This window comes from Schizophyllum commune, assembly GCF_000143185.2.
Source record: "Schizophyllum commune H4-8 unplaced genomic scaffold SCHCOscaffold_12, whole genome shotgun sequence".
In the NCBI taxonomy this organism is placed as follows: Eukaryota; Fungi; Basidiomycota; class Agaricomycetes; order Agaricales; family Schizophyllaceae; genus Schizophyllum; species Schizophyllum commune.
Genome location: NW_026089549.1, coordinates 340252 through 360680, shown reverse-complemented (window position 1 = coordinate 360680; position 20429 = coordinate 340252). Strand labels below are relative to the sequence as shown.

The following is a 20429-nucleotide window of genomic DNA, read 5'->3' as shown; positions in this document are numbered from 1 at the left end:
ATGATGCTCGAGGTGCGTGGCTGCGTCCTGTGTCGTCGCTGGGTCCTGACCGACGCCGTAGCTCATCCCGTCGCCCTCCGCGATCCTTCGTTTGCCCACATAGACGCATGTTAATCAGCCCGAACGTCTGCCGATGCCCACTACGCACCCCGCTATCCTTATTCACTATCCTATCGGCACACGGACTCGGCTGCCTCAGCATACCCTCCACGGCATTCGCGATGGCTCAGGCCTCGACATCATTCATCCTCGGAAACTGCAAAAACCGTCATGGCCACCACGAATTGGACACCCGCGCGCATACCACTGTACTATATCCCTCCACACACTCTCATCTGCCTTCGGACCGCCTGGCCTCCATCGCGCCTTCTCCCCTGGACCGCGGGGAACGTGGCGCACTACGAGGGACGGCCGATTGACCGACGACATATCGTTTAGCTCGTCATCAATTGCGTCATCGGCCGCCGCCGTCCGATCGAGCACAGCACCGCCACCCTCCTATCCTCGACCTCCGCCACTCTATCTATCGTCGGTTTCGTCGCATCTCGTTGTTATTGTTTTCTCTCGCAATTCCCTCTTCGGCGTCCCCTTTCCCCTCTCACGACATCTCGGTTGTATAAAAGGAAAGGCAGATTGTACCCTGGGCTATTATTCTCCATCTGCCAAGACTCGACGACGTGACCTGGGCCTGACCCGAGATCTCTGGGTTAACTTGTGTATAATATGTGGCAGGCCGGTCGCTCATTGCCGTCGACGTGTCGTGCGTCTGGACGGCGCGGCGACACAGCGCGCGTCACGATGCTTATTTCGTCTGCTATCTCGTCTCGGGCTCTGCGTATTTATTATGCTCGCTCGCGGCCGCGCTATGTGGTCGCCATTGTCACGCTCTCGTTGCCGCCATCGCTCGCGCCTCCGTCCACTCGTCGGACTGCCCGAGCCAGGCCGCCGCCATCTCGACAATCACCACCACTACCACCACCACACCGGCTCCGCGTAGACCGCCTCATCCGGCTTTCCACCACCCGCCACACGCACCCACCTCCGTCACTGTTCTTGGTTGTGGAATTCCTTTCTACAATATCTCCCTCTACATACATAAGTGTCTCTCCCCTCGGTATTTACGCTACAGCTACCCCTATCTAAACCAGCCACCGCCCCCCACGTTCCTTTTCCGTTTCCTCCTTCTCTCGTCGCGGGGCTTCACGACTTTATCACACCCTTTCATGGCCGCCCAAAATCCCACACATATACATATACGCCTTCACGCTGCCTTCTTCTCTTATACTCGTTGCACTTACGACTGTATCAATACGTTTGATGATTGCTTCGCGTTCATCATTGTGTTCCTTGTTCGCTATACTTTTACCTTCTTCTTCTGCCCCCCTTTTTTGTCTTCTTTCTCGACACGATCCCTCGTTCATCGCGGGCGGAGGAGGTTCGGGTCTGGGACGCTCGTCATCTGCGTGCCGGTCGCCCGTCGCCTAGCGTTCTGCCTCGCCGCCTTTGCTTCGCTCCCGGGATCGCTCGTCACCCACACGCGTTACCTATCCCTGCGGCGGCTCGTTGTTTTCCTGTGTATCATATCTGGTGAGTCGGCTTTGTCATTTGACCTGGAGGTGAAATAGAGCTGACGGTCTTCGACAGAACAATACCCATGAGCGCCGCTGCCGCCCTCCTAGCCGACAGCCAGTGCTGGTGGCCCGCTCGCCGCCGTCAACTACCCATCCGCCCGTTCCGTAGCGCGCGTCGTCGCCTCGGGCGTCGCTTCGTCGTGGCATCGGTCTCGTCGTGGCGTCGTCGTCCCGTACGGTTGCTCTCGGGGCATTCGTCTGCTCGTAGGGCATTTGTCTCGTTGGGCAACTGTCTTTTCGACTCGTCGCGTACTTGACTGTCGCTTGTTACATATCGTCGGAGCACACGCACGCACGGGCCCTCGCTGCTGCTCGAGGTACTTACATCGTTTACTAGAGTGTACATATACATAGCTTCGGCGCCGCGCGCATTGTCGGACTGTCGCGGACACGGACCACGTTCGTTACCCAGTAGGACTAGTGTAGAAGGTTGTAATGCGCATTATGAATGCATGCGTTGTTACTGTTTGCTGTGGCTGGGCGTGAGACTGGATGGGTGGCAACCGTGCATCTTCCGTGAGAGCGTCTGATCCGGGTATATTCTGTTGAAGGTTCATAGCTCTTCCCACGCCCCTTTCTTCACGCCGCCATCTCGACCTCACTATTCCATGCACCAACCACTTGCTTGCTGAGTTTCTTCGCTTCTGGAGATCCAAAATGACTGTCGTGCTGTCACAGGACATCTCGACCTGTAGGAATATGCACTCTTTGCCCGTAACGGATTTCCGACTGGTCGACCTGGATCCAGGACTCTACCGCCGTCAAGTAGGTTCTCTATCAGCCTCTACCAAACTGGTTTATTGATGAATATGTTAGATAGAGCACTTTGAGTACTATTGGGGCCTCGAAAAGGGCCAGGTGGATTTGGCTTCGTCACTCAATCATGTAGAACGTGAGTATGCGCCACCTTGACCGCGGATTATCTTGGTTGACCATCGCGTCGTCCAGTCCGCCAAGATATGGCGGAGAAGCTGGAGGACTGTGACTGGGTAATTATCCCGACGCAAGAGATTATTCGAACCGTGCATGCACTAGCCGAGTACAACATGACAGCCGGATTGCGCGCACGTAAGAATATTCTGAGGGTATGACTACCACGTTGCCACCTCCAAATGAGCTCATTGTTTTGCAGGAACTAGGTCAAGGACCCTTCGAGTATGAGTTCGTGCCTCTATATCTCCTCCAACGTCGGCCGCAACTCTTCGTCGACGACGGCTCGAGGATCAAGGCCAAACGCGCGCCGTACAAGGCCATGCCTTGCCTCAGGTCTCTAGCGCATCCGCTCTTCGTTATCTGGTTTGCTAGTATGCAGCTGGACTCGTGCGCTGCGCTCGTTATGGAGGAAGATAGAGCTCGTGCTCTCATGGACTCCGTCGGCAATATCGTGATGTGTTGGCTTGAGGAGCCGCCTGAAGAGTTTTTGGTCGGCCAGGACGTGTGGCGGCAACATCGGCACCCTCTGAGCGATGATGGGCACGAAGCGGTTTTGACTTTGGGCGGCGAAAATACACGTAGGACGACGCGCGCACTGTGCAAGCAGAGGAAGACCGGCAAGGTCGCTAGACCTTACGCTAGACTCGACCCTCGTTCCCCGAATCGAAGATGTGCGCTGCCTCGTCCAGGAACCAGGTCTGACGACGAGCAAGGATCAACTCAGTACACCTCGATGGAACATCGGGCGTGGCTCGATGGAGTCGCGCGCGAGACGAACATCGACCCCACGCCCCACAATTCGCTGTCCACCGAGGATGAGACACGACAAGATGTCTTATTAGCAGGCTACCGAGAAGAGATTGCGCGCGATGCTGCCGACGCGCTGAACCCCAGCCATAGCGTTCTGCTATCCAGCGGGCTCATCATTGGCAACGGCTTGGACTGGTCCGGATACTCAAGCAACAATTGGGCGATGCGCGTGCATGGCATTTGCCTGCTGGGGAAAGAGCCTTTTGGTAAAGGCTCAAAGTGAAGTAGGGCGCTACTTCAGTCGTGTGGCATTCTCTGTCTCGACGAGACTTGCGGCGCGGTTTTTAAGCTGCGACTCAGGACCTGCTCAAGGCGGCGCCACTGAGAAATCGGGCTTCCGCTTCCTCGAGCGCCGTGTCAAAAACCTACCAATCGTTCTCGAGCCTAACGCGGGTGCCTCGACGGTTAGATAAATAAATAAATAGGTCATTAGATTCGTGAAGGAGGAGCGGAAACGGATACAACGAGTGTGAGTGTTGGAGATACAATGAGTGTGGGTGATGAGGATACATGCAGCTGAATGAGTGGCTATGTACATTGGTAAAGAGAGTGATGCGTGTAAAGGAGCGGATGGCTGCGAAGGAGGGCGTCGGGCGATCCGACTAATATACAGTACTAGTGTTCATATGATACAGTGGGGCGGCGGTCCTGGCGCGGACCGCCGAGTTGGTTGAGGTTGGGGGGTTAAGCGAGTCGACAATGAACCTCGTAGTTTGCATCGTCCTCTCCATGCGTAAAGACGGTAACACCGATATGTTACATCGATTTCTCGAAGGGCCTCTTTGCCGAATTCAGCAAAAATTTGGCTTGATGCGATTGCATGCTGGTAAAATACCGGAGACACAGATGAAGAGATTGGGCAAGCGCTGCCGCTGCGACTCTCTTCCGCACACAGTACACAGTCGAATCTGTTGTTTGGTCTTCGCGAGGGTGCGAGGGACTTCTTTGCAGCTCCCTGTCGTGCACAGCGCAGAATCGCATGCCAGTCCTTTTTGATGATCTACAGCTACATTTTTGCAACCAACAATCACAAACTATACTACGCTCTGTATGTACAGTATGGGCCTGGCTTGCCCTTGGCGCAGGCGGCAGACCGCCTCGAGTCGAGCGCTATACGCCCGGTCTCATGGACCTGGAGGGCGAGAAAAGGCTGCATGCAGCGCTGGTGAGTGGCGAAGGCGAGCGACGAGGGCGGACGGGACGATGACGGCGTCCTCGACGGCGGGAAGAGTCGCGATCAGCCTCGATGGCGCGCATAGTGCGTCAGCAGGAAGATATGCCGGGATGGACCTGAACGATCACTCGGGGGCGGCCGCGTATGGGTCTTGACCAAGGAGGCAGACATCGTATATGCGCGCCGCCCAGTTGTTGCTCGAGTACCCCGACCAATCGACGCCGTTGCCGATTATGAGGCCGCTACCGAGAAGGACGTTGGTCGTCGGATTGAGGGCGTCGTCGGCGTCGCGGGCGCGCTCGCGGCGATAGCGGGCCAGCTCCGCATCCTCCTTCTCCTCCGCCTCGAGCCACGTCGACGGCCACGAGGATGACGCGCGTGTACGCCGTCGACACGCGACACCGCCAGATGTGGATGATGCAGCGTCGTCGATCCATGCGAGGATGTCCGCACGATCGCGACCCATGCCGCCTTCGACATCGTCGGCGGACTCGACGCCGGGGTGCGGCAGGGCAGACGTTCGTTGGGTGGGATGACGGGCGTCCAGTCGCGCGTAGGGCTTGGAGGCAGCTCTCGCCTTCGTCTTTGGCTGCCTGCACGGTGCGCGCGTCGATCGGCGCACCTTGCCCCCTTGCGCCGCGTTGGTCTCCCGCGAGGTGCAGAGCGTGGGGCGCACCTCGCACCCGTCATCGCTGAGGGGGTGGCGGTGAGGCTTCCAGACGTTTGCACCCATGTACCACTCCTCGGGGGGTTCGTTGAGCCAGCACAAGATGATGCGACTGAGAGGAAACATCATGGCCTTTGCTTGATCCTCGGGCATAACGAAGGTGGCAGTTGTGTCCAGTATTTCGCTCGCCATCCAGAGGACAAACAGAGGGTGGGCCTGCGACCGGATGCGTGGCATGGATTTGTAAGGCGCCCGAACCGCTCTCGTGCTCCTGCCGCGATTGACGTACAGCGAAGGATGACCGCCGCGCTTGAGAAGATGGAGAGGGACAAAATCGTACTCGTATTCTTGCGAATTTAGCTCCTGAAGAGGTGTTAGACATGTAAGCCTGTGTACGAGGTGGATGAACCAACCAGTAGACAATGTCGACGTTCGTGCAAAGTGGCGGTCTTGTTGTGCTCGGCCATGCTGAGTATGGCTTGCAGCGTTTCTTGCGTCGGCATGATCGTCCATTCTCGTTTCTTCAGCCTCTCCGACATGTCTGCGCGGACTAAGAATGCAGGAAAGATTGAGCGTTACGCCATCGCGGGGACTAAAGAAACGCACGGAGTATGCGGTTGAGCGGTGATTCGAGGTCGATGCCTCCTTTTTCGAGGCCCCAGTAGTACTCAAAATGTTCGATCTGGTCGGGGAACAGTCAGAACTGTAAATATGTCACGGAATCTGCGTCTCACCTGGCGCTTGTATCGTCCTGGGTCCAAGTCCAGGACCGGATGATTGACCATCGGGCATTCGTGCATTTTCTTGATTGTAGAGAACGCATCGGACGGTATCGAGGCCATCTTGAAATTGAGGCGCAAAGAAGTATGTCTGACTGTGAATGTCCGAGTGGCGGCTGGGGAATGATGATGGTGGGAGGAACAAAGCAACGTGCCGGCATTCGGGATCAGCCGATCCTGAAATTCCCACGGCCATCTTCAACATCAACAATGGATTTTACCATTGTTTGTGTTGAATCATGTGGGTGATAGCACGCGTGCACAGTTTGAACATCCGCCGCTTGGATATAAAAGCCCGCACGCGGTCCGACGTGACTCCCTGACTCTTCCTCCTCCCCTCATCTCGTCGGAACCGTCTCCCCCTCGGTAAGTCGCTTTTACCTCAACTCCAGCTCTCTTCCTTATTGCACATCCAGCATTCGTCGCGGCACATGGCTCGCAAAAAGTCGGCTGACCCTCCCCCTTCCCCCACCCGGAAATCCCAACGCCTGGCCGCCGCCTTCAGGGCTGCCTCCTCAAGCCGTGCACCGTCTACGCCTAAAGTCAAGAACCGAGCGTACGATGCTGTCAGGCGCGAGAACCGAGCCCGCGAAATGCCACTTCGTAAATCTGCGCGAATCCGAAATCTCCCCCCGGGTTCAGTCCCACCTCCCACGGGTTCGACGCCACCGCCACTCCCCTCCCGACGTCGCCAAGCAGCCCGCGAACCTGCCGTGGGATACACTCCGCAGCGTGCGCCTGGAATAGACCTCGACACGCCTCGAGGTAGGATCCGCTGGGGTGACCCACGACCGACTGGGGCAAGCCTAGCCAAAGTTTCCCTCTCGGGCACAAATTCTGCGCTGTCGGGGGTGAACGTTAGCATGGGCATTCCGATCATTCACCACGCTGATAGGAAGATCAAATCTGAAAAGGTACATACCTTATTCCTCTTGTCGGTGTCGGTAGCTCACACTCCTCTAGCTCAGGACAATGGAGATCACTTTCGGCGAGGATCAGGGTAAACTCAACCTCGACACGCGAGGAAACTTGATGCCGGGTGAGTCAGGTTATATGGATATATAACTTTCAGTCTGATCGTAATTCGTACAGTGGAACCTTCTGTCCATGAGGCCTACGACAGGGGCCTTATCGTTTTCTCCCCCACGCTCCCCGACCTGATCAAATTGTCCAACGCCCTCATCAACAAGGAAGTGGACGGCTGGACCAAGCAGAGGCCTCCCTACAAGAACGCTCAGGGATTCATCCACCACGAAGACGTGCGTACTCCTGAACTCGTTATTTGCGCGTGCGCTGAGGAATGCATCATTCCAGGTCTTTCCCCTAGACGGCACCGGAAGGGAATACCACATCCTCCCGACCGAGAAATGGGATCACGGAAGCCATATCTCGATCAAGGCCGATGGTGACATTGAGGCTCAGCCATACAAGAGCCCGTTCAAGGAAGGAGCGCCGCCTCTCCCCCTCGTAACAATCCACTGCTCGCCCTACTTCGTCGTGTACAAGGCATACCAGGCTATGACCAAGAAGGGTGCCGTTCTTCCTCCGTACATGTCAACAGAGGAGAGGCTCATCCGCAAGATCGGCGAGATCCTGACCGGCAAGGTTGTTCCTCCACTTCCTAAGGCTTAAGCCCCTCGGCGAGTCTTCCTCAAGGCGAATCTGCGGCTCCCTCTCTCCGTTCCGGCACTCGCTCAACCCCCCAACCTCAACCAACTCGGCGGTCCGCGCCAGGACCGCCGCCCCACTGTATCATATCGACACTAGTACTGTATATTAGTCGGATCGCCCGACGCCCTCCTTCGCAGCCATCCCCTCCTTTGCACGCATCACTCTCCTTATCAATGTACATAGCCACTCATTTAGCTGCATGTATCCTCATCACCCACACTCGTTGTATCTCCCACACTCACACTCGTTGTATCCGTTTTCGCTCGCCATTCACGAATCTGATGACCTATTTATTTATTTATCTAACCGTCGAGGGACCCGCGTGAGGCTCGAGAGCGATAGGTAGGTTTTCAACACGGCGCTCGATGAAGCGGAAGCCCGACTTCTCTGTGGCGCCGTCATCGGCGGCGGTAGCGCTCGCGTAGGTCCGAAGTCGACCTTCCTGCTAGTGCTGCGTGCGCGGGCTCGAGCATAGAGATGAACACCACGGCCATCCTGTCGAGGACGTCCTCATCGTCCACGCCACCGCCACCTTCCCCCATGACTTTCGGATGCTGCGTCCCGCTGCCATCAAGGTCCATGAATTTTGGCGCGTCTACCCGTCACTTGGGGCGGTCCGCTACCCTCTCAAGTTCACACCAGGCCCATGCTGTACAGTATCTAGGATAGTTTGCGATCGCTGTCTGCGATGCCACTGTGGCTATAGAATAAATACAGTTCATCGGCCCCTCAACATCAGATTCACACCGACATCGTGCGCACCTCACCGCTGACCGCGCGAGATCAAGCGGAAATTGCAGCGTAACGGTGCGGTCCACAAGCACGAGTTGTACACAACGTGAGATAGCCTGTTCAGTAGCGAACGACGTGAACAAAAGTGGGATCCTGGTCGGTCTGATACCAGTACATGCCCGACGTGAGATCAAATCCCTGCGCCCGAATACTTTCTTCCACCGAGTGGCGAAACAGCCCTAATTTGCCGATGTCCCGCGGTCCAGGCTCCCTCCAAGGTATCCGACCACTTCCGGGTACGTCCTCCAGCAGGTCGTCGGGACACAGGCGCTTCGTAAAGACGGCGCAGACTGGACCGCTGAGCTCCGACCTCGCCGGCGGCCAGACTGATACGATCCAGTCGTGGAAGAGGGTCCCGCGCGGGAGTGGGTATCGCCCTCGCTTGAAGCAAAAGCTGTCGTGGTAGGTGACGGAAGTTTGCGGTCGTCCATCGCTACTCAAGGCAACGACGTGTAGTTCCTCCGAGTGAACACAGATGATGATATATGCACTCTCGTCGTCCGGCTCGCGGAGGTGATTGGCAGTTCGTATCGTGAACATGTGGACCGATGGTCGTTGGTGACCGGCAGGCTCAGGCATCACAGCCAAGGATCTGCTCGATATAAGTTGAGGCGTAAGCTGCATTCCTTGCTGCAGGCTCGGCAGAAGATATTTCTCTAGCGTCAACTCGTCTCCCATCGATACGCAGAAGACGGCATCGGAGACGAGAACCACCTAAGGTTGTAAATAAGGATGAAGACTACGAACGACATCATAATACGTGCCTCATGTACCATGCAACCACAATTCCAGATCGTGTATCGGTCTTGAGTGTAATTCCATATCCCCATCGTGGTGCCTTCGTAGAACACGATCAAGTCACCACAGCGATGACCGTAGCAGATAGCAGGGGCTGTTAGCTGTCCCCGCACCCGGAATCTCGACGCTTGCGAGGAAACGCTAGTCTGTAATACTGAGAGCGCATCTTCGCTGACTAGAATATGAGCGAAATCCCATGAGCATGGAAGGTGGACGTACCGCTCGCCTTGAGCCCGCACCGCGACACATAGCTGGTCAACGACTTCGTAGTTGCCACCTTGCCTCAGCTCACACGAAGCCACGCAAGTTGCTGACGAGGATGGCGATGATAGCCAGAGATCAAGAAGTCGCAATTGGTACGCAGAGATATACAAAAGGTACCTCCCGCCACGGACCATAGTCAGTGATCGAGGGATACACGTAGCGTCTTCGGGGTTGGTGTTCATCATGAGGGGAAACTGATCCGTAGACTTTATTGGAAGACACGCCGGTCTCAGATGCTCCGCTCGACGATTACGGTCCATGAAGTGCAGGACTCGAGCAGGAGCTAACACGATCTCTTCCAGGCGCGACTGTGGGACATCAAATAAATCGTTGTTGTCGCCGCAGAAGAGTCCATCCCGGGCGCAAGCTGCCTTCGCGCGATGAAGCCATGGCGCACGCTGCGCTAGAGCTTCGCGCAGTGCCTTGCATGTCTATTGCGTGTACCAGATCAGAGAGATAGAGGGTCATTAGAGAAAAAGACGTCTGCCCGTGGGCGTACCTTGCGCAAGGCGACAAGGTCCAATGGCAGGAGATTCGGTTCGCTCAAGATGATGATGAGTAGGTCTGATGGAAGAGTATGGAGCAGGATACGCTCCGGCTTTCTTTCGAAAATCAAGTCTCGAAGTCCCTGCACGTAATCGTATCTATGTGGAGGATATAGGCAGGAGCTTGCAGCAAGGAGGTAAGAGGCAAGCGACGACTCCAACTTCCTGCCCGGGGCGGTTGACGGCGAGAGCGGCCCGGCAAGACAGGGGCACAGAGCTCACAGTCACGCGCAGCGGTGACTTGAACACAGAGATCCCATTTGTAGGCGCAGTAAACCTGTAGGATTGAAGCACTTCATTGCATAGCCCATAGCTTGTAGCGATCTCAATGCAGATCAAAGCACATATAAGGTACAAAACCGAAGATAACTAGTAGTGCACAAAGTGCAGAGACGTTTCGTCCAGGCTCTCCGTCTGGTTCCAGTACGTACCGGACGTAGGGTCAAAACCCTGGTTCCTAGCAAGTGGCTCTACCGTGTTGGGAAGCAAGGTCACTTCGACATAATCTCCTGCGCCAGGCGCGTTCTTGAAAACCCGTTCCGCCTCAGATGACCCATTCTCGTCGACCACTGGGCGTTTGGCGAAGATCGCAAGGACGGAGGAGGCCGTGCTCCAACACGGTTGACGGTGTATCTGTGGCCACACGGAGACATACCAGTCACGAAAGGTCGCCCCCAGACGGGTGGTATAACGATGTTGTGCCACGAGAGACTCGTCTGGGTAGTCGACCATCTGCGCTATGCCACCTTCACTAACCGCGACGATCTGAAGCACGTCCAGTGTGAAGTACGCATCCTCTTTTTGGGAACGACGCAAATGGTTGATGTGTCGGGCATTATCTTTGCCCAAAATATACATATTCGTCGGATTGACGCGCAGCGTGTTGATGTCCTGCCTGATGAGTCGAGTGTGCTGGGAATCTTGTATGACGGGGGATGCCGAGATCATATCTGGGATAGCGAAACCATGGAGTTCAGTGGTTGATCCCGCCACGGCGCAGAATAAGATATGTGAAGAGATGACCGCCTAGATGGGCTACGTTAGAGAGGTCGGGTGTTCTGGTCACACTCACGTGCTCACCTGCAGAACCAACCGTTCGCACCTCCATTGCGATTGCGCTCCCGTCATAAAATCCCACACCCCGACAGTGGACCCATCGCTAAATGCTATGAGATCACCGCACCGATAGCAATATCTGAGCTGCAAGGCCGTAATCTGCGCATGTACTCGCAAGCATCGACCCCCTCCCGAGGAAACAGCAGCGCGACATAGTAAGATGGTATTGTCTGCACTACGAAGAGGTCTGATGTCAACAGGCGAACGACAACTATGCGCAGCGATACACACCTTCGGAGCGTTAAGGCCACCCACAGCTCGCAGTCATCTGTCAGCCAGTAATCGTCCACCGTATAAAAGAATGCGTGTGGTAGCGCTAACGAGGCAACGAGCATTTCGTCAACCAATCGCGATGAGCGCCAAAGGTCAAGAAGGCGCAACTCATCAGCGCATACGTAGATGAGATATCTCCCTCCGCGAACGATGGTCACAGCCCTGACGACCGCGTCCTCGGGATCGCTGCTCTTGAGGAGGGAAAACCGCTCTGCGAGTTGCACTGGTAAACATGGCGGCGTCTCCTGTGCATCGCCGCGACAGATGTTCTCCAGGAAGTGGGTGATACGGAAGGGCGCCGCGACGATGTTCTCAAGGTAAGATAGAGGGACATCGGAGAGATCATCGTCGCCGCAGAAGGTATCGTCTTCGGCGCTAATCTCCTTTGCGCGTGCGAGCCAAACGACTCGCAGCGCCAGGACATCGCGCAGCGCCTTGCAGGTCTGTCATGCAGTGAGCACACGTACAGATCAAGGCAGGCAAGCGAGCGCACCTTGCGCAAGGACACAAGGTCCAGCGGGGAGAGCTCAGGCTCGCTCAGGATACTGATGAGTAGATCTATGGGGAGCGTTTGAAGCGTGATCGGCGTCCGTTGCCTCCAGCTCGCGAATAATCGTCGAAGTAGGTACATTTCGCGTCAGATTCTCCAAGTGAGCTCGAAGATCGGTGTAGACGCAGAGAGCAATACGAGGGGACTAGATGTGACGACAACATCGGCGTGGTCCGACATCACAGGGGTTCCCAGGCCCACGGTCCTGCATCATGCGTACACGGCCTACTGTGGCGCATATCATCGCAATGCCTAACATCACGGCACGGCAGAAGACTCTGGAAGGATGCATAGTCCATGAGTTATGCCATTATAGCTGTAGCTTGTGAGTTAAAAGAGTGTACACAAAAAAGATAGGAAAGAGGGGGAGCATCGCAGTATGGCGGTCTCCCAGTAGGTTGTGTTAAGTGTGTCCGTGTTCCCAACGAGCATGGATACCGCTCAAAACTTGAAGCCGCCGGCGAGCGCCATCACGTTGTACGGGTCGACGCGCGCGCGGATCTCCGCCAGGCGCTGCGTGTTGCCCTGGTAGAGCTCGTCGAGCGAGCGGTTGAAGATCGCGTAGTTCGGGTAGAGGGGGAAGCCGCTGATGTCCTGGCCGGAGCTGACGGCGTAGTCGGAGATCTTCTGCGCGCTCTCGCGGATGGCGTCGAAGACGACGTCGTCGGCGAGGTCGGCGCCCCACGCGTAGTAGAGGTTCAGCGGCAGGAACCCCTTGGCGCGCGTGGGCGGGTAGGCGGAGGAGCCCTCGGCGCCGTGCGAGAGATGGCCCGGGAGGAAGGGCTCGATGTCGTAGGAGATGAAGTTGCCGGACTTCCAGGCGAGCTTCGAGCCGACGCGCTGAAAGACAGTCAGTACCGGCAGCGGCTACGAATAGCTTCACCTCACCTTGGTCTCGTTAGCGATGAACTGGACCATATCGAGCGGGTAGCTCTCGAGCGAGACGGTGTTGAAGACGCCACTGCTAGGGTATCAGTAGAGCGTGGGCAGCGACACCAAATGTACATACCGCTGGCCACCCGTAACGTTAGACGGATTGGAGGTGACGAGGTCGACGAAGCTGCGGGCCTTCACATCCTTGCTGAAGTGGGGGATTTCTAGCAACTCATCGAAGATACCCGAAGGTGGCTCCGGACCGTCGTAGAAGAACAGCTGCGAGATGCCAATCTACGGACGGGGAAAGTTAGCGAGGGTGACAGGCGAAGCACAGGAGAGCTCACCTCGCCGAGGAGGAAGTTGTACGCCGATATGATAGCAGCCTTCGGGTCGGTGACCTTTGCGGAGAAATTGGCGACAGCCTCCGAAACCTTGTCGACCTGATCCTGGGTGTAGGTAATGATACCACCCTGAGAGCGAGGGGGTTAGTATGATAGGCAGCATCATGCGGTACCTGGTATACATACCCAAACCTGCTCAGGTTGAGGGTGCGTCTTGAGAGTGAACCGCGTGACGATGCCCTAAGGTTCAGTTCAGCGGTGAGCTAGAACGGTCGAAGAAGGCGATACATACGTAGTTGTTGAATCCACCCTATTCAAGGATTCATCAGCGTCTGCCGCACATCCGTTTGGAAGGTAGCTTTACCTTCAGTGCCCAGAAAAGGTCCGCATCCGACTCCGCGGTGACGGTGGCAATCTCGCCGCTGGGCTTGACGAGCTCGTACGCCTGGATGGTGTCAACGGTCAGACCATACTGGTTGGTCTTCCAGGAATAACCTTAGATAGGGTGAGATTCTTCCTATAGAATGCGAGTTCACAGCACATACCACCGCCCAACGTAAAACCGGCCACGCCGACACCCGATACGCGACCGCCAACAACCATCCGGCCGAGCGGTTCCAGCGTCGCGTACACGTTATCCCAGACATTGCCCGCGCCGACGACAACGTTCTCCGTCGCCTCGTCGTAGGTAACCTCGGAGAACCGGTACATGGCGATGTGCACGCCAGGCGTGGACGAGAACCCGGGGTTCGCGGTGTGCCCGCCGCCCTTGACCTGCGATCTCAGCATCAGCACGAGAACAAGAACACGAGTGCGCGTGGGCGCGCGCCCGACGGCCGGGGGTCACATACCGCAAACGGCGCCTGCGTCTCGTTGACGATGCGAAGCTGGGAAAGGAACGCGCTAATCAGTGATCGAGGGGTATAGAAGCGGGTGGCCACGCACGATGGTCGCGACGTCCTCCGCGGTGCCGGGCTCGACGGTGCATGTCGGCGTCTGCGTCGAGCTCGATGCCCAGTGCTCGATGTCCTTCCACCAGCGGCTGTCCCAGCCTGTGGGGGATCGGCAGGAGCGCGTGAGCGATGGGTCGATGTAGGAGGAGTTATTCACGCACCATCCTTGATAAAGGCCGACGACTCTGACAGCGCATCCGCGATCTGCGCGCACGCTGCGCTCGCGTCGCCCGCAAGAGCGGGAGGGAGTGAAGATAAAAGAGCGGGGAGGAGGAAGAGAGCGGAATGCATGGTTGGGGGGACACGAGCAATCCATGACGAGGACCCGCGGCTTTATATCCCTTCCCCCAGGGCGCTTGCTTACGCCGGCTCCCGGCCTGCGGGAGAGGGCCGCGTGTGAAACGGAAAACCATAAATTTCCTTGGCTACATCAGCTCACTTCATGGATCGGACGTGCGGGAGGCAGACGTTCGTCCGCGCGCGGCTAGGGTCATGCGGAGGACTGGAGAAATCGCCACTTCTGTGCGTTGATTGAGGCATACCGGGACGTTGGGTGCGTCAGGTGATGGAATACTGCGACCTGGACCGTAGAAACCAGAACTTCTTGGAGACCTTTGTATACAGTGATGATTTCAGGTGAAAACGTCTTGATGTTGTAGTTACGAACGCAGGTGGGAGGGCGGAGTGGTAGCCGAGGGTACTGGACGGGCTGGACGGACGAGTGGGAGGCGGATAAAGTCCATGACAAGTTGGAAAATAAAAGGCGACCCTCCCGCCGGCGCAGTTCCGGGTGTATGAAATTGGAATATTGAGGCGTCGGGCTGCTGATCCCCCTTCATCTGGAAGATTATCTTGGATGTTGTCGTCAGTGTAGGGTTTCGGACTTCGACAAAGTACCGACCGTATTACACTCATCTGTCTTGGACAGACTGACCGGGTACTCAGAAGTACCTAGGCGTGAATACAGGAATCACTTCTCTCTTCAAAGTCGCGCCCTGGCGTTCCGGCCGCTCGGCTATAGTGACGACACTGACCTTAAGGTTGACAGCGCACAGGGTCAACGTTGTCAACCAGAAATCCATATCGCTCTTCATCTGTGTCGGGAGCAGAGAGCGGGCGCGGAGGTGAGATAGAGCAGGGGCAGAAATGAGTACGAGCACCGATTCGAACTTGGAGGTCCGAGTTGATCCAAGGCTGTCAATCATAACATCAACCGGTCACACGACCAAACACGACCAACTCGAGCCGAACTTCGAGTGCACAAGCAGTCCGATAAAATCAGTCAAGAGCATGTAGGCCCCAGTCCTTTGACTGTAGGCACGAGTGTTAGTATGCATATAACTTATTGATACAAATCCTGCCGTGCAAGACATCCAAAGAAAGCACACGAAATGATAGGTATACACGAGATACGATCCGCTACGAGGTCTTGCCCTCCATGGCCTCCTCGACGAGCACGCCCACCCAGCGCTCAAACTTCTCCTGGTCCATGACACCGGACGCGTCGAAGAACGTGTTGTACCCGGCCGCGCCCCGCGTCTTGCCCTTGGCCAGCAGTGACTTGCCGCCGCTAGTCGAGCGCAGGTAGGTGACGGAGAGCTCGTACGCGGGCGGGGTCTCGCGCGTTGCGCGTTCTGTTCGTGAGCTGAGGGTGATCTTTTCGGTGATGATCTGCGAGGGGGGCGGGTCAGCACATACAGCGCGAACCGCTCGCGACGACGATCACACGCACCCGCTTCGAGAACGATTTGCGCTTGCCGACGAACACGACGTTCCCCTCGACGAAGAACGCGTATAATGTTTGTAATGTCGTCAGGATGCAGTATCTGCGCGGGGTCAGACGGGTGATAGCCATCCATGACGCGGTCCACGCACAGTATTAGTCCTGCCCACACGCCCTTCTTCGACTGCTCAAATTCCACTTTGTAGCCGTACAGCGCGGTCCCGCCGGCGACGAGCACGCTCAGCCAGCCAAGGCCGAGCCGGACGTCAGTGTGCGTGTGTATTTGCTTGAAGAGGTCTGGTCGTGAGAGGTACTGCAGCCGCATTCTGTGAGCGCTCGCCCGGGCATCGCTATCCGGCAAACTCACGCGTTTAACAGTGTCGTCGCATGCGTTCTTGAGTTCTGTAGTGCTGGCGTTGTTGACCTTGACGAGCTCGCGCTCTTCGGGGGCCACCGCGACGTCGAGTGGGCCAGTTGGCCGGTCGGGCGAGGAGGGTGTCGATGATGACGCTGAGAGGCGGCGACGCGACGGGCTCGGGGTGCGCAGGCGGGGCGTCCCATTTTCTGACTGTCTGGCTGCGCGAGGCATGATGGGAAGGCCGGGACACGAGGAGAAAGGTGGAGGAGGAAAGGGTCAGGGACAAGGGTGGCCGGCCCAAGAGATAATGGCGGCTGCAGAAACAACGTGTCGACACGTGATGATGCGTTTATGTGGCGTTCACCCGCATCAGGCGGGGAAGTCGAACTTCATCTCGCTCGTGGCTCTGGAGGCTTTCTTCGTAAAGCAAGTGGGATATCTACCTTGAATAGTACGTATATCTAGTCTACTTCACCCGCTTATCCTCCGTCTTCGCGTCGTCGCGGCGAAAAATTAAACATCGTCCTCCCAATTATCTGGCACCTCCCCTGAAGCCGCCGCGGCCACGGGGGCCTGTACTGATGCCTGCGGGGTGCGCGTCGCGGCACGAGGGGGCGCCGCCGACAACGAGGCCGCCGCCGCAGGAGGTTGCGGAGACGCCCTCGACGCCTCGTGCGCCGCAGATACTGGCCTGGGTGCCACCGGCTGGGGCGAGGCGGAGGGGGTGGGCACCACCGGGGGAGTCGCGGAGGCTGGCGCGCGCCACGCCGGCGAATTCGCCATCCGCAGGTTAGCTAGTTTGCCCAGACCGCCGCCCGAAGGCGCGCTCGTGGTGATGGTCGTGTAGAGCGAGGGGTTTGGGATTCGCGTGTCGATCCGGCGTGAGAGCTGGACGCTTGGGGAGAGTCAGTAAACACGTTGAGTTGTGTGTAATCGGGTCCGTACCTGGTGTGAGGCTCTGAGTCTATCATTCTCGTGTCCATCCTGTAAACGGCAGCGAGCTGAAGAGCACAAGGAGGTCAGCTCTGGGTCTCAGTTATAGCAGGGCAAAGTACGTACATCGTGCACGAACTTCCGCCGCTCGGGAGGCATATGTGGGAGCACTTGCGTCTTCTTGTCCGACGCGATGAACCTAAGGGTGATTAAATACACTCATCCAGAATCAGAAAGACAATCAACATACTCCTTGAACGTCTTCTCCACAAGCGCGACGAACTTCGGATTCGCTCTGCCGAACGCGACGACCTCGTCCTTGTACTCAACCTTGTCAGCCTTCGCAGCATCATTCGTCGAGATGCCCAACGCCTCCGCAAGTCGCGCGTTGCGCTTAGCGATCGCGCACTCGTTCGTACATTTCGGTGGCGCGCGCTCCTTCTTGACGCTCCCGGTGCAGTTGCCGCAGCGCACGCTCTGCTTGTTGCGACCACAGGGGCAGCTGAGAGTCACCAGCGCTTGGCAAGGCGCATCCTCAGGACAAGCCGCCGGCGCATGACACGGCTGTGTACAAGGGTGCTTGTCCGGGAAACTATCGCATCGTCAGTGGAAGCCCTCACCCCGCCAAACACTTCATACTCACCACAACTTCCTCGGCTTCCCGCACACTGCTGTGCACTCCCCACACTCGCCCGCGTGACAGAGCCTTTCGCAGTGGTGGAACCCACAGCGCATCAGCTTACCACAGGGCGTCCCGCAGTTCACCTTCTCGCGCTCGAGCGAGCAGCGCAGATTGCGGACTTCCTTCTTCCCGCACGCGCAGAGCTTAGTCGTGAGGAAGGGGCACGGCGGGCAGCTAACCGTGTCGTCGTGGCAGGTGTGCTGCGTGCGAGGGTGGCCGCAGGGGGGCGGGGGCATCGGGCACTGGTAGTTGCAGCGTATCTTCGTACCGCAAGGGATGGGAGGATCGAGGACGGTTCGACCGCAGAAGCAGATCATCTAAACGTAGTTGTAGAGGGTATAGGAGTATAAGACCGGACAGACGTACCTCCTCGAACGAACTACGCAAACAAGGCGGACACGGTCCTCGATGATCGCGCTCCTCGCAGCGATGATTCCCGCACGTCAACGGCTTCCCGCATACGAGATCGCACTCGTGCAGACCGCCACGCTCTTCCCCGACGTTCATCTCCTCCGCTGTGCCGAGCGGGCGCTTCTTCTTGCCCTTCCCCTTCGCCAGAGCAGCCAGGGGGCAGCATATGCGATTGCACTGGTGTCGTCCGCAAGCGCGCAGCGCGGGACATGGGCGATCGCACAGAATCTCGCTACCACCATCTCCAGTGATCTCGGAGCAGAGCACGCTCTTCGTCGACAGGCCGCAGCGACATGGGCGGGTGATGGGTACGGAACAAGGAGGGCACGGCCCAGTATGACACTTCGCTTCGCACGGGTGACTGCATCCGGGATGGGGCTTCGAGCACTTGCTATCGCAGGTCGGTATGGGGTCTGAGCAGGAGGTGCGGGTAGGAAAGTCGGACGCGGGATGTCGACCACACGGGCAGCGAGTGACGAGAGACGGGGAGAAAGGGCACGGTGGTGCAGATCGTGATGGCGGATGGCAGGGCTTCTGGCACTTGTGGACGCCACAGTCAAAGAGACTGGTAGGGTAGTCAGTAAAAGTGCTACAAAGCTGGCGATGAACGCACCGATCACAAGTCTGACCGCACGCAAACCTCCCAAACCATGTCTCGCCACCTTCGATCTCGCAGGCCTCCGCCTCTCCCTCGCCGCACTTGACTTCCTTCTCCTCCTTGCCGCAATAGCACTTCACGGTCTCGGTGATGTCGCAAGGACCGCAATCACCTTCATGACATGTCCTCTCGCAAGTGTGCTTGCCGCAAGAGAGGCGACGTCCGCAGGGCTCTCCGCAAGAAGCCAAGTTCGCTGCATTCGCTTCTCGTCCCGAGCAACGGAATGCGATGACCCGCCGACGCGGACAGTAGCATTCGAGCTCTATTCGTACTTGACACGGTGGACACGGCCCCGGATGGCACGTCAAGGGACACGCGTGCCCGCATCCACTAGGGCGAGGACGCGAGCAAGGCCCGGCGCACGAGTGCGGCGTCGCCAGACGCGGTGGCTTCGGCTCGGGTGTCGAGCCGCAGAAGCACCAGTAGCCCGGCGGAATGACCTCCCGACGCCCTTGACAGCCCGGACAGCGCCAGTCGCCCGGCTTGTCCTGATTGCGCGCGCGCCACGCCTCCGCCATCTCCTTCACGCTCTTCGTGGCCCACGGGCGGATGCATTTGAGGTGGAAGGTCGTCCAGCAGTACTGCGCCTCGCCCTCCGTGATGACGGGGATGTTGGGAGAGCAGGACCAGGTGGGCTGCGCGGGGTGGATTGGGGAGAAGCAGATCGGGCAGTCGGGGTAGGGAGGTGTCTTGAGGGCGTGGGTGAGGATAGATGTGAGATCATCGGCGGGGGGTTCGACGGGTTTGTCCTTGGGTCGAGGGCGAGGGCGTGAAGGAGTGCCGGAAGACGCTCCATCTGGTGCGCCCGATCGCTGCTGACCACGTCGATTTCTCCCGCCACGGCGCGCACCATTGGGGTGACCAGATGAAGGGCCTCCAGCATCCGATGAAGCAGCGGACGCAGTCTGACCGTCCGCGTCCGCAAGTCCCGGCTTGGGGCGATTCCTCTTTGGCGCGTTCCCCTCGGAGTCGCGCGTCTTCTCCGACTGCTGCCCTTGTCCGCCACGTCGTCGAGGGTGGTGGGGACGTGGCGCGCCCTCCGTCGTAGCAGTGGGTCGTGAGCCTTCACCCGCTGTAGCGCGTTCGCCTGCATGATCGCGGTTCCTGCCTTTCCCTCGCCTGCTGGGGTTTGCTGGAGGCGCCGTGCGCGCGCTTTCCACTGTGGCGCCCTCCATGATTCCGGATAAATCCAGGCAAGGTCTTGGAAGGAAGTTCTGTGAAGAGCAAAAGATGCGCGACGGCTTAAAAAGAGGGATCCGGTCGAGCCTGAGTCAGCGGGAGTTAAGGCTTGTCGGCGCCAACGATGAGCCGCTTGGGCACTGCTTCTCGAGTGAGTGCGACTGGGGACAGATATGCACCAGAATCGGGAGTGTTTCTGAGTATATGAGTGTAATGTAAGCCTGCTGGTGACGTGTGGGTGGCAGTTCGGGACAAGAACGATTGGCCAATTACTGCTTAATCCGGAGTACAATGCGTGGGATCTTCGCTCCT

At 57.7% G+C, this 20429-nt stretch overlaps 9 protein-coding genes across 9 annotated transcripts; 3 read left to right on the top strand and 6 right to left on the bottom strand.

Annotated features, from left to right (window-relative positions):
• The first annotated feature begins 17 nt into the window (after positions 1-17).
• SCHCODRAFT_02084554 (uncharacterized protein) lies at positions 18-1110 on the top strand. The gene has a single exon (XM_050341736.1). The coding sequence runs from the start codon at positions 134-136 to the stop codon at positions 995-997; it is 864 nt and encodes a 287-aa protein (XP_050197863.1). The 5' UTR covers positions 18-133; the 3' UTR covers positions 998-1110.
• A 1103-nt stretch (positions 1111-2213) lies between these two features.
• SCHCODRAFT_02554005 (uncharacterized protein) lies at positions 2214-3591 on the top strand (the record flags this gene model as incomplete). Its single annotated transcript, XM_003027684.2, has 4 exons — positions 2214-2396; positions 2448-2523; positions 2580-2716; positions 2764-3591. Coding segments are annotated over exons 1-4 (1149 nt in total), but the record flags the coding sequence as incomplete, so codon positions are not given.
• A 48-nt stretch (positions 3592-3639) lies between these two features.
• On the bottom strand, positions 3640-4021 carry SCHCODRAFT_02084225 (uncharacterized protein). Its single transcript, XM_050341734.1, has one exon. It carries the CDS (start codon positions 3910-3912, stop codon positions 3682-3684), a length of 231 nt encoding a protein of 76 aa, XP_050197862.1. The 5' UTR covers positions 3913-4021; the 3' UTR covers positions 3640-3681.
• A 321-nt stretch (positions 4022-4342) lies between these two features.
• Positions 4343-6131, bottom strand: SCHCODRAFT_02752466 (uncharacterized protein). The gene is made up of 4 exons (XM_003027413.2): positions 5950-6131; positions 5822-5897; positions 5629-5765; positions 4343-5578 (listed from the first exon to the last, which is right to left on the bottom strand). Exons 1-4 carry the CDS (start codon positions 6055-6057, stop codon positions 4673-4675), a joined length of 1227 nt encoding a protein of 408 aa, XP_003027459.1. The 5' UTR covers positions 6058-6131; the 3' UTR covers positions 4343-4672.
• Positions 6132-6247: 116 nt separating this feature from the next.
• On the top strand, positions 6248-7953 carry SCHCODRAFT_02692726 (uncharacterized protein). The gene is made up of 5 exons (XM_003027683.3): positions 6248-6360; positions 6411-6908; positions 6958-7033; positions 7087-7253; positions 7309-7953. The coding sequence occupies exons 2-5, from the start codon at positions 6426-6428 to the stop codon at positions 7624-7626; spliced, it is 1044 nt and encodes a 347-aa protein (XP_003027729.1). The 5' UTR covers positions 6248-6360; positions 6411-6425; the 3' UTR covers positions 7627-7953.
• A 564-nt stretch (positions 7954-8517) lies between these two features.
• On the bottom strand, positions 8518-12084 carry SCHCODRAFT_01175328 (uncharacterized protein; the record flags this gene model as incomplete). Its single annotated transcript, XM_003027412.2, has 8 exons — positions 8518-9171; positions 9231-9426; positions 9475-9950; positions 10019-10083; positions 10496-11090; positions 11145-11355; positions 11412-11896; positions 11947-12084. 8 exons carry the CDS (start codon positions 12082-12084, stop codon positions 8518-8520), a joined length of 2820 nt encoding a protein of 939 aa, XP_003027458.1.
• Positions 12085-12444: 360 nt separating this feature from the next.
• Positions 12445-14489, bottom strand: SCHCODRAFT_02516444 (FAD-binding domain-containing protein; the record flags this gene model as incomplete). The annotated part of the gene is made up of 10 exons (XM_003027411.1): positions 12445-12843; positions 12892-12964; positions 13013-13170; positions 13224-13349; positions 13407-13460; positions 13513-13530; positions 13585-13715; positions 13757-13994; positions 14072-14107; positions 14166-14489. 10 exons carry the CDS (start codon positions 14487-14489, stop codon positions 12445-12447), a joined length of 1557 nt encoding a protein of 518 aa, XP_003027457.1.
• An 877-nt stretch (positions 14490-15366) lies between these two features.
• SCHCODRAFT_02640153 (uncharacterized protein) lies at positions 15367-16548 on the bottom strand. The gene is made up of 4 exons (XM_003027410.2): positions 16264-16548; positions 16049-16209; positions 15906-15999; positions 15367-15844 (listed from the first exon to the last, which is right to left on the bottom strand). Exons 1-4 carry the CDS (start codon positions 16483-16485, stop codon positions 15593-15595), a joined length of 729 nt encoding a protein of 242 aa, XP_003027456.1. The 5' UTR covers positions 16486-16548; the 3' UTR covers positions 15367-15592.
• Positions 16549-16655: 107 nt separating this feature from the next.
• SCHCODRAFT_070520 (uncharacterized protein) lies at positions 16656-20113 on the bottom strand (the record flags this gene model as incomplete). Its single annotated transcript, XM_003027409.1, has 7 exons — positions 16656-17149; positions 17200-17255; positions 17314-17386; positions 17438-17779; positions 17831-18186; positions 18236-18845; positions 18894-20113. 7 exons carry the CDS (start codon positions 20111-20113, stop codon positions 16768-16770), a joined length of 3039 nt encoding a protein of 1012 aa, XP_003027455.1. The 3' UTR covers positions 16656-16767.
• Positions 20114-20429: the final 316 nt, after the last annotated feature.